Source organism: Myotis brandtii, unplaced genomic scaffold, assembly GCF_000412655.1.
Source record: "Myotis brandtii unplaced genomic scaffold, ASM41265v1 scaffold111, whole genome shotgun sequence".
Taxonomy (NCBI): domain Eukaryota; kingdom Metazoa; phylum Chordata; class Mammalia; order Chiroptera; family Vespertilionidae; genus Myotis; species Myotis brandtii.
This window is the reverse complement of record NW_005353789.1, coordinates 4559170-4571578: the sequence shown is the minus strand read 5'-3', so window position 1 is coordinate 4571578 and position 12409 is coordinate 4559170. Positions and strand designations below refer to the sequence as shown.

Genomic DNA, 12409 nt, shown 5'->3' with positions numbered 1-12409 from the left:
CTCTGAGGCCTTGCTGCTGAAAACATAGATACAATGTTGCGGTCCGAGCCCGGCTGAATGGAAGCCCTTTTCTGGGGGTTTGTTTACCTTCTTATTTGCAACATAGTATATAGTTGCTTAGAGTTGCAGCTGAGAGGCTGGCAAGTGAGGCAGCGAACGTTGGAGTCTGCAGCAAGCAAGCCTCCCTGCTCCCTTCAGTGCCTGGCTGCCTGCCACCATCTTGGCTGACAGTTAATTTGCATATACTCACTGATTAGCCAATGAAAAGGGTAGCGGTCGTACGCCAATTACCATGTTTCTCTTTTATTAGTGTAGATAGTGGATGGGAAAATGCATATGTAATATAAACAAAAGTGTCATTTTGAACTGGTGGGACTTTCAAATATTTCCTTCCAGGTGGGACACCGTGGGACAGTGCGTGATTATCCAGGCTTTAGCCCATCAGTGGATGCTGAAGCGATTCGAAAGGCAATCCGAGGAATTGGTGAGTGGTGCTTTATAATTCCTCTCTTCATGTTGAAGCAAATTAGATTATATTTTACAGTCCAAAAGTGAAATGGTTCAGTTTGCCCAAGTTGGCTTACTCAGTTAGAGAAATTGTAAGATCCTTAAAATTGTGAAATAATGAGGAAAAGTATAGGGAACCCAGTTTTATTAAATCTTAAAATTTTCCCTATTTACTTACCATCACTGCTACCAGCAATAGTAATTATCATCATCATTATAAATCATTACAAATACAGCCCCTGCCAATCCTTCCAGGACCTCATTCCCATCTCATTCCCTAGAGATAAACACTATCTTAAATTAGAGTTCATTCCCATGAAAGTTGTAATTTTGTAACTACATATGTATGTACATCATATTGTTTTGCATGGTCTCAAACAGTATAAATTGAAATCATACTGCATAAATTCTTCTGTAACTTTTTACCCCTTAACATTATGTTTTTGAGATTTATCCACGTTGATATGTTTAGCTCTAGTTCATTAATTTTAACTGCATAGCAGTCTATTAGATTACTATATTGTAAAATGGGAATATTAATGGAATATTTAAGTTGCCTATAATTCTTTTCTATTACAATATAAAAATATCACATTAAATATTCCTGCTTATGTCTCATGTGCACAGTTGCTAACATTTCTCTGAAATAAAACAATTGAATTTCTAAGTTGAAGGTGTTTATCTTCAAATTAAAATCATTGCCAAACTGCTCACTGAAATGATTATACAAAATAGCATTCCTAGCAGGAATACATGAGATTTCCTCTTGCTCCATATTCTTCCAATACTCGCTAAGGTCATACTATTCCATATTTCCAATTGAGTGAGACTAAAATGATACCTCATTTGGCCCTGGCTGAGTAGCTCAGTTGGTTAGAGCATCATCCTGACATGCCAAGATTCTGGGTTCTATCTCCAGTCAGGGCACATACAAGAATCAACCAATGAATGCATAAATAGATGGAACAACAAATCTCTCTCTCTCTCTCTCTCTCTCAAAAATTAAAAAGTAAAAGAATTTAAAATTGCATCTCATTCTGAATTTGTGTTTGTTACCTCTCTTCTCCACATTCCCATTACCAAATAATCATTTCTGGATTATTTGCTTCCTCTTCCATGATTGACTTCTTCATATCTTTTATCCATTTTTTAGTTGGATTGTCTTCTTCATGATTGGCAGGTTATAAATTCTGGATATTAAACTTTTTTAAAAATTACAGGCCATGAAAATATCTTCTTCTGGTTTGTGGTTTTCTTCTAACATTGGTTATAGTAAATAGTAAATTTTATTGCAAGTTTATGGGTCAGAAATGGTTGAGAGAGGGATATACATGTTTTCTAGTCAGAGATTTGGGTCCAGGTTTCCGCTGCACCAATAATCAAGATTGTTGCTCCCATGCTGAAACCGGTTTGGCTCAGTGGATAGAGCATCGGCCTGCGGACTGAAAGGTCCCAGATTTTATTCTGGTCAAGGGCATGTACCTGGGTTGTGGGCACATCCCCAGTAGGAGATGTGCGGGAGGCAGCTAATCGATGTTTCTCTCTCATCGATGTTTCTAACTCTCTATCTCTCTCCCTTCCTCTCTGTAAAAAATCAATAAAATATATTTTTTTTAAAAAGATTGTTGCTTCCTGGAGAAATCAGAATTCTCTCACAGGAAACAGATCCACGGTGTATGTCAGCCTCTCGTGACATTAAATCAGTTCCCTCTGGCAGTAACTATGATCCTTCTGTATAGTCATATTCTAAAGCAGGCTTCATAAAGCATCTGAGCTAGATCCTAATGACCTAAGTAAAGGAGTGTAACCTTCATCCTGAAGGTTGCAGAGAGCATTATGATTTCAAGCAAGAGATTAATATGATCAGATGCTTGTTTAGGCAGTAATATACAGTATGAGTTATAAGGAGGTCAAATTAGGAGGCTGTTGAAGTTTCTGGGTAATATATGATGAGCACACAGTGGTAGAGGAGAGGACAAATTCAAGAGATGCAGATGATTGCTACAATGTAGGGAGGAAAGAGGAGAAAGGAGTATAGAATGACTCCCAGGATTTTTGGTTGGATGACTACATCATAGTGTGTCATTGATGAGGGAACAGAATGAAAGAAAAGTTAGAAAGGAAGTAGAATGAATTCAATGTGGGGCATGCTGAGTTTGAGATACTTATGCATTTGGAAGTGTCTAGTCATGCACCAACACAGAAGCCATTACAGGTCCAAGTTAATAGTCAGGCTCACAGGACACAACTAGGCTTGACTCTAAGTCTGTGTTGTCTTAACTGTATAGAAAACTACAAGACCACAGATACAGTGGGGCAGCATCTTTCAATGGGAGACTTAGTAGCTAACCAAGTACAGTTTTTTTTTTATCCCATCAATGATGTAGAGTGTGTACCATTGATTGTCAAGATTGTGTACACCCAAGTTGTGTGTGGGTCAGTTTAACACAGAGAAGTTGAGTCTAGCATTCCAATTATTCTTTTATACCATTCTAGTCATGCAGACCCAATGCATGTAGGCCAGCTCATAGCTCCCAACCGAGGTGTATTCCTCTACTGCTAAGGAGGCTAACATGACTTACATTAGCTTAATACTATAATGGTTAAGAAACTAGTGATCGTGAGGTCTTTCTTGGGCAGGCCAGCATCAGCCCTGGCCAGATGTTATTCTTCACTCAGGTGGTTAAGTAAATAGGTGTGGAATGCCCGAGAGAGGTATGGACCAGGAGAGATATATGTTTTGGAGTCAGAAATTTGGGTTCAAATTCCTGTTCACCACTTAAAAGCTGCATGACTCTGGCAAGTGAGGTAAGTTTTCTAAGTGTTAGTATCTTCATCTTTAGGACAGTTTAATCATACCTATTCCCAGGGCCTCTGTGAATATTAAATATGACAGTAATTACTAGTAAAAGGTGTCTAGTACATGGTGGGTTCTCAATAAATGTCAGTTTCTTTTTTTAGAGGAAAGAAGATTTTGATGTCAAGTATGGAGATAAGAAAGAGAAAAGATACAGGATAGTAACTGAACCTCATACGGGAAAAACACCTGGTCCAAAAGCAGTATGTTCCTGTGCTGCTCCCTCTGTCAGAGAAATATTTAGGCAGTGATTGCTTTCTTCCCCAAAAACTATACAAATAAAGTTAATTTCCTTTTCAGAAAGTCAGGCAAACAAAGAAATAAAGATTTTAACCTGGAAATTAAAAATTAAAATGCCATTCTTACTGGTGTGGCTCATTTGGTTGAGTGTCATCCCATGCACCAAGAGTTTACCAGTTCAATTCCCAGTCAGGGCACATGCCTGGGTTTAGGGTTAGTTAGGGTTAGAGTTTCAGGCTCTATCCCCAGTAGGGGGCATGCAAGAGGCAGCTGTTTCTCTCTCTTCCCCTCTTCCTTCCTGTCTCTCTCTAAAATCAATAAAAACATCTTCTAGCGTACCCGGTTTTGCTCAGTGGTTAGAGCATCAGCTTGTGGACTGAAGGGTATTAGGTTTGACTCCAGTCAAGGGCACGTATCTGGGTTGCAAGTTCGACCCCTGCCCCGGTTGGGGCGTGTGCGGGAGGCAACCAATGGATGTGTCTCTCTCACATTGATGCTTCTCTCTCTGTCTCTTCACTCCCTTCCACTCTCTCTCAAAAAAAAAAAAAAAAAAAAAAAAAGGAAAAAATATCCTTCGGTGAGGATTATCAACAACAACAAAATATTCTAAAACAAATAATAATAAAAATTAAAATGCCTTCCTGTCTGCATTTGTTTCAGACCATCAATCATTTTCTTTTGTTCATGACAGGTACTAAGCATCTTTGGATTGGTAGTAAGTAACATTATTTTCATTTCATTTAGGAACTGACGAGAAAACGCTTATCAGCATTCTGACTGAGAGGTCGAATGCACAGCGGCAGCTGATTGTTAAGGAATATCAAGCAGCATATGAAAAGGTACAGTTGATTAACATGGGCAGTAAAGAACTAGTCACTAATGGACCAGGATGTTCCCATGGATTATGCCCACAGATCTTTTGTTTGAAGCCAAGTATAACAGAAAGTACCCAGTTTCCAGTCAACAACCTGGAATATGAGTTCTGGTTTTGCCCTTAACTGGCTGAATAGCCTTGGGCATGTTATTTGATCTTTCTGGGCCTTAATTTCTTTACCTGTTGAATAATCAAGTTGCCTTAGATGGTTGGCTCCAAACCAGTAATGATTTTACTCTCCAGGGAATATTTGGCAATGTCCCCAGACACTTTGATTATCACAACTGGTGGGGGAGAGAGGGATGTTTCTGGCATCTGGTGGGTACAAGTCAGGGATGCTGCTAAACATCCTACAATGCACAAGCAAGGCCCCCTCCCCCAACAAAGAATTATCTGACCAATTATCTGATAAATCCTGTCTAAGATGAGCTTTAATTTCTCTTTTAACTGTAACATGTGTATGTAATTATAGGTTTAATTCATTCAGCAAATGAAAATTTACTAAGTATAAGAAACTGTATTAAGAACTATGCAAGAACATTTGTGTGTCTTTTTCTTCACATGCTTTATTTGTTCAATAATAAACTACTCTGTGTCAGAACTGTGGTATTTCGCTGAGTCAGAAGATACCCTAGACATTGGAGATTCACTGGTATAAAAAGCAGATCCTCTCTTCTTTCATAGAACTACTATTCAATTAGAAAAATAATAAATAAGTAAATAAAATAAATTCAGATATTGGTAAGTGCTATGAAAGAATGAAAATAGGATGATTGGTAGAGAATGACTGGTGAATGGCTCCTTTAGATCGGGTGGTGAAGAGATAGCACTGAGGGGGGTTGTTACCTTACTCTCAACTAAGACTAAATGCCAAGGCTTTTGCTCTGCTTGATGTGGAGAGAAGAGCATTTCAGACAGAAGATACAAATGCAAAAATCCTGAGGCAAATCCAGGTGTGAACATTTAAGGAACAGAAAAAGTTCCAATATGGCAGCAATATGGAAAGTCAAAGGTATGGGTGTAAGAGGAAGCAGAAGGAAGAGATGAGGTTAGAGAGAGTTTTAGAACATTCATGTTTTCATCTATATTGTTACATATGTTCATCTTTCACTAGGTGACTTAGAGAAAGAAAAAGGAAGAGTATGTCATGCTTACCATTTTTTTTTTAGAAACTGAAAGATGACCTGAAGAGTGATCTCTCTGGCCACTTCGAGCATCTCATGGTGGCCCTCGTGACTCCTCCGGCAGTGTTTGATGCGAAGCAGTTGAAGAAATCCATGAAGGTATGAGCCCTACACAAGTCATTTCTGCTCAGGATTTGACTATGTCATCAAAAATGGTGACTTTCTTCCCATGCACACTTGAGATATGGGTGTAAATCTGATAGATTTGGGTGTCATTTTGTATCTGTACTCTCAAATTGGTAGAACAACCCTGAAGTGGGAAGCAGTTGTAGAACCTTGAACCCAGGTGATCCTGGGCTGAAAGGATATTGTCATTCTAATTTATTTGTTTTTTGACCTGAAGACTCAAATTCTCTATTTTATTGCCATTCAAAATGAATGGCACCATCATCAACCCCACTGGTTAGGCCAAAGACCTAGTATTATCTTTGATCCCTTGCTTTCCCTCATCCTTCAGAGCTCCCAAATCTATCTGGAGGCCTATTAGATCTACTCCAAGATTTATAAAAAATGAGAGCACATCTCTCAAAATCCATTGCTAATATTCTAGTTCACCACCATCATCTTTTGACTGGACCATACCAATGGCCTCCTAATTGGCCCCTTTGCCTCCATTTTTACACATCTCAAGTTTATTCACACAGAATAGCCAAAATTATTTTTATAAAGTTATTTCTAGAATCGATTATATTATTCAGCTGCATAAATTGCCAATGAATTTGAATACTTAAAATTTGAACTCCTTTCCATGATCTTCATTATCCAGCACAGTCTGGCTCCTATCTATCTCTGTGTCTTTTTAAAATTCTACCTGTTATCAGTCAGGGTTCCCCAGAGAGGCAGAACCAGTAGGCAGGAGATATATATTAAGAGATGTATTGCAAGACTTGGTTACATGGTTATGGAGCTAGCTAGGCAAATCTAAAATCTGAAGGGCAGGCTTGAACTCTTAGCACCACCTCAAGCTGCTGCCCACAGGTAGAATTTTTTCTTCAGAGAAGCCTCAGGTCTGCTCATACACCCTTTTAACCGACTAAATTAGTCCCACATAAAATATCTAAGATAATCTCCCTTAAAGTCAACTGATAATGGACTTCAGTTATATCTACAAAACACCTTTAGAGCAAACCTAATTAGTGTTTGGTTAAATAACTGAGGAATGTAGCCTGGCCAAGTTGAAATGTAAAATCATCACGCCCTCTCCTGACCATCCCAGTTCAACAAAGATCCAGTTTCAGTCCAGCCATATGTCTTCATCCAAGCTAAAAAAGAGTAAGGGACAAAGAAGGGTTCATCCCGGTTCCTTGGGGACTATCAGAAAATGTACAGGGAACTTCACATATATTCCGTTAATGAGAGTTTAGTTAGATGGATAAACCTAGCTCTAAGGGAAGCTGAGACACATAGTATGTATTTACTTGGGTAGTTATGTGCTAAGTAAAAAAATTAGGCATTTTATTACTAAGCATGGAAGATAAAAGATATACTGGGTCCACTCAATTTTGTTGTGAACCTAAAACTACTCTAAAAATTTGTGTCTTTAAAATTTTTAAATTAATAATTTTTAAAGGCAAGATATGGGGGCAAGTAGGAATCTGCCATGGAGGGACACGAATTCAGCCTCTGTTCATATGCTGCATTGGTGTTGTTTTTTAAAAAAATATTTTTATTGATTTCAGAGAGGAAAGGAGAGGGAGAGATAGATAGAAACATCAATGATGAGAGAGAATCATTGATTGGCTGCCCCTCTCCCTACGCAACCTGGGCATGTGCCCTTACCAGGAATCAAACCGTGACCTCCTGGTTCATAAGTTGACATTCAACCATGGAGCCACACCAGCCAGGCCATTGGTCTTATTTTATCAAGTCCTAGTGTAAGTGGCTTCTTTTGGGTCACAGTGTGATTCGGTATAGACCAAGGCTCAGGAGTAACTAATCCCTAAACCACGTGGGCCCATTATACATTATTGAGGCTTTAAAATCTCCCTGAATCGCCCTGACCAGTTTGGCTCAGTGGATAGAGCATCGGCCTGCGGACTGAAAGGTCCCAGGTTCGATTCTGGTCAAGGGCACGTACCTTGGTTGTGGGCACATCTATATATTTTAAAAAATAAATAAATAAATAAAATCTCCCTGAATGAAGAGGGTGATACATGCTGACCAACCTAGTACATTAGTGTAGGGATGAACTCATTCAAAAGAATTGCAGAGCCCTTCCTAAATATAATGGTGTGTTTGAATGCTCACTTCTGATCTCGAATGACGTAGGCTTTTCCCTTTCTACAATTTCTTCCTAGAATTATTCAATTGATTTTTAATTAGAGTATGAAATTTTGGGGGAAATTTAATGTCAGTTAACTCCACATGATTCATATTATTTAAGACTAAAATATGGAATATTAGAAAACTGCTTTAGATCCATAAAGACCCTTATGTTGATTTATTCAAAACTGTTCTTTTCATTCATATAAAACAAGATATTAAGACTGAAATGCATGAATTTAAGTTTTTTAAGTGCTCTAAAAACAGATTCCCTTTTTAGGGCGCTGGGACAGATGAAGATGCATTGATTGAAATCTTAACCACCAGGACGAGCAGGCAGATGAAGGAGATCTCTCAAGCCTACTACACAGGTCATCTTCTCTGCTTACTTCCTTTACCACCATCCACACGTATATGAGCCAGTGTTGCTTTTCCCAGAAACCCACCAATCTCTTCTTCACAAGGCTTTTGAGAAGGCAAGACTTCAAAAAGAGGTTCCATTCTAAAATGGGCTAAGGTCTGTGGGATTTTCAGAGAAAAAATGAATATGATTGATCTAGAAACTGCTCCATAACGATGGCATTAATACTTTGCCTTTTGCTCTCAGTGATCACCGCTTAATTGAATCAACTAATTCCATCAATGTAAGAGACTCGAATCATTGTATGTTAACATTATATGTTAAAAGCCACTTAGATCAGCCTCATGACTTTTGGTGGGAAATTAGATGAACCATTTAGAGAATGTGTCCAGCAATTAGCTGAAGCCCTAATAGCCTGTCAGCTATATAAAAATTAGAAAGCCCCTGCTCTGCAATTCTGACACTGACTACCCAGGGTTAGCGTGACTTCACAAGTTAGAGCACAGGCCCACTCAGGCTACCCTAACTTCAGAAACGAGCCACCCATGCAGGTGTGACCAGGCCACACGCACTTCTAACCAAATGGCTACAAATTGAGGGGTTCTCACTCTTCCCTTAGATGCAGTAGCTCACTAGAATGACTGATAGAACTCAAGAAAATGCTCTGCGCACAATTAGAGGATTACTATAAAGAACACATGTCAGCACTGGTCAAATGAAGAGATGCGTAGGGAGAGACCTGAGAGGGTCCCGAATGCACAGCTTCCATGTCCTCAGGATGCACAACCCTCCCAGCACATCGATGTATAATTACCAACCAGGGAAGCTCACTCGGGCTTGGATTCCAGTCTTTATTGGGGTTTCATTACATAGGCATGATCGATTGGACCACTGGCCACACGATTAAACTCATCTCCAGTGCTCCTCCCCCAAGAGGTCAGGCCGATCTCATGTGGCTCAGAACCTAAATTCTCAAATCTTTCTGGTGTGGCCAGCCCCTGATCACTCGGATCCTGAGTCATCTTGTCAGCAAATACTCAGGTGTGGTTCATGGGACCTGCCAGGAATAACAAAGACATTTCTATTATTTAGTAATTTCCAAGGACTTAGAGGTGACTTACCAGGAACCAGGGACAAATACCAGCCCAGTTCTGTATCATACAACGGCCTCTGTAAACCTCACCAAGAACCGCAAGGGAGCCATGGTTTCTGAGTTTGTGTGTCAGGAAGCCTCTGCAGTGGGAGGGGTCTCAATCAGGGCTGTACTGTCCCCCTGGTCGGGGTTAGAGAGGCCACTTTGAGAAATTCTCGTTAGAAGGTAAACACCTCAGTGATAGGTCAGTGACTATTTCATTGCTGATATGTTAATCAGGGTCTAGTGAGAAAAACAGAAATAGCAGTCGGTATTTTAACAGAGAGAATTTGATGTAGAGAATTGTTTGAACACCTTTGGGAGGACTGAAAAGTGAAAAAGGGCACAGAGGTGTGGCACAGAGGTATAACTCCCAGGGCTGGGACGCCAGAGGAAAGAGGTTGGGGTTTTCAGATACTAGAAGCTCAGAGGAGAGGCACCGTCTTGCAGGTGTTGATGCCTCAGGGGCTGGGAGGAGAGGCTTAAGGAGCTGGAGTCCAGACTCCGTGAAAGGTTCCATCTGGCCGGAGCTTGACCCCCAGAGGGGTGCTAAGCTACTTGTCCTAGTAGTCTGGACAGCTGCTGCTGTCAGGGACAAAGCCCTTCACGGGGTTGCCATTGACCTGAATAGCAAGCAAATAGCATGCTCTTCTTTCCTCCTCCTGCCTTCCAGTCTCCCTCCAGTGTTCCCCTCCACCCCCGGATTGGTGGAACCTAACGGGTGTTCACGGTGGGTACAAAAGAGAAATGTAATTTGTAGAGTCCCAAACCCAGCTCCACAAAGCAGGGTATAGAAAGGTAAATTTGGAGTAGATGAGATAATTGCTAAATGGGCAAAGTGGGTACATTGTAAGTATTTTAAAAAATTGGTTCCATTAGTTCAACATATAATTTGGTTCCATTAGTTTATTTACGTATGAAAAATCATCAGAGCCAGGTCCTGCTGCTTCCTGGTGTTTCTTAGAAAAGTCACTGCTCCGTGAGGTGACCTGCCACAGGGTGGCCCCCTGGAGCCCAGCACTTACAGACAAACAGCCCTGGATGTACGCTCTGTGGAGGCGAGCTTTTTGTCTGTTTTGTTCACTGCTGTGGCTCCAGTGCCCAGAACAGCGGAAGGCAAATGCAAATATTTATTGAATGAATATCCTCAAGATCCAGATTGGGATCTTAAGAACCAAGTGACATGTCTAGCATTTAGGGCTGTTGTTTTGTAAGCATGACAAGCGATAATGGTTCCAAGTCACCAGATGCTGTGATATCTGGGTGAGCTGAGCTCTCTAAGGCCAAAAGAAATGGAATTGCGTGTAGGTCACTGGTGAGTAGGGATTAATGATACACAAAATGTAAAGAAAGGAAATAGTCTCAATTAGGCACAGCCAAGCTTTACAAAGATTCGGCAGACAGCAGCCCTGCTCCAGGGACTGGCTACCTTGTCACTCCCTCAGCCTCAGGCATGCATTGCGCCCTGCACTGGTGTTCTCATTACAGCCACTCCTTCTCCTCCCTCTCTGCCTCTGCTGTTTTTGACACTGCCCAGTAACTCCTCTTCCCTGGCCATACAGTGTCTGTCTACTCAAAGCTTGTATTTGCCCTTGGTTTCTGGTTATTCTTGGCCTCTGTTTTGTGCCTTGTTTCTGGGAGTCTTTTCACTCTTTTGCTACTCTATTGTCTCTGTCTCCTTTTTCTGTACAGCTCACTCCCTGAGGGAGCACATTCAATGGGCTCAGGAAGGCACTGGCTAGTAGAGAGCATTATTTTGGACAACACTCTCCCACCCAGTCACCTCTTAGGTTGCTGGCCACCTAGAGTCAGATGCCAACCCGGTTGCAGTCAGCTGCAGCAAGAGCAGTGGTGCCATGTAATGCGAAATGGTGACCCAGGCATGAGCAATCCATTAAAGGGGGCTATCTGCTTGGCCCTCATAAAGGAACTAGGCATTGTATTTCATATTCTTATTTCTTGAAAAATATCTGGGGTCAAGGGAGGTGTGGGGAGGCTACATAAAATGACTATAAGGCCTCATCTAGAAGATTCTAAAATGTGAAATACTTCCTCAAATTCTAACACGTGAGAGCTTTATTCTTGGCTTGATATTTTTAAATAATTATTTTTTTCTAATTAAAGTGAAGAATAGACATAATGATACCATGACTATTAGGTAAAATGGTGCTTACCTAATGTTATTATTACTTAGATAATTTATAGTGAATTTTGCTTATTTGAATTGCTCTGGAAAAAATATAGATTTCATAAAAAGAGACTAAAGCATGCTGGAAGAGTTTCGATCTCTACACAGTTCTTGCTACTAGATAACCTTATATCACTTTCTATAATTGTCTTTTATTGATTTAAAAGGACAAGCATTCATATGACTAATTTATAGAGCCCTTAAAAGTGATGCAGGCAGAGTTCAAACGGCCACCTGGTATCAGATGCACGCAGGTATATGACTCCGAGAGGATCAGTGAGGCGTGGATGGAGCAGAGCAGGGCCTTAAACTCAGTGCACACTGCATAACCAGCCACGCAGGAGGAGCTACAACTAGTCAGCCCTGAAACAGGTGGACATGCAGTTGTCATTTGTTATGGAAAAATTGTGTCTTTTAGGGTAGCTTTCTTTTGAGAGCTATCAAATAATACAATCTAGCTCTATGCACCCATAAAACAAATATTACAGTGGCTCAGATAAGGTCTAAGTATATTTCTCCCACATGTAGACGAGGTCTGGAGACAGGCAATTCTAGGACTGGCATGAGAGCACCTCAGAACTTTCAGGAGTCCAGGCCCATTTCTGCTTACGTTTCTGCCATCATTTAGATGTAGTCCTTATCTTCATAGGCCAGGATGGCTCCCTGAGCTCCAGGTATGCTCAGATATGCATCTACAGACCAGGCATGAGGGTGGAGGAAGGGACTAAGATGGGCGTGAGCCATCCCTTATGGAGATGTCTCAGCAATGCCGCATTTGTCTGCCTACATTCCACTGACAAGAAC

The 12409-nt window shown here is 40.7% G+C and overlaps 1 protein-coding gene across 3 annotated transcripts in view; it reads left to right on the top strand.

Annotated features, from left to right (window-relative positions):
• Positions 1-12409, top strand: part of ANXA3 (annexin A3) — a 51128-nt gene that overhangs the window by 18336 nt on the left and 20383 nt on the right. For all 3 annotated transcript variants that reach the window (XM_014544752.1, XM_005857429.2, XM_014544743.1), the window contains exons 3-6: positions 397-484; positions 4349-4443; positions 5648-5761; positions 8205-8295. In XM_014544752.1, coding sequence (XP_014400238.1) covers positions 397-484; positions 4349-4443; positions 5648-5761; positions 8205-8295 — 388 coding nt within the window. The remainder of the gene's footprint in view (positions 1-396; positions 485-4348; positions 4444-5647; positions 5762-8204; positions 8296-12409) is intronic.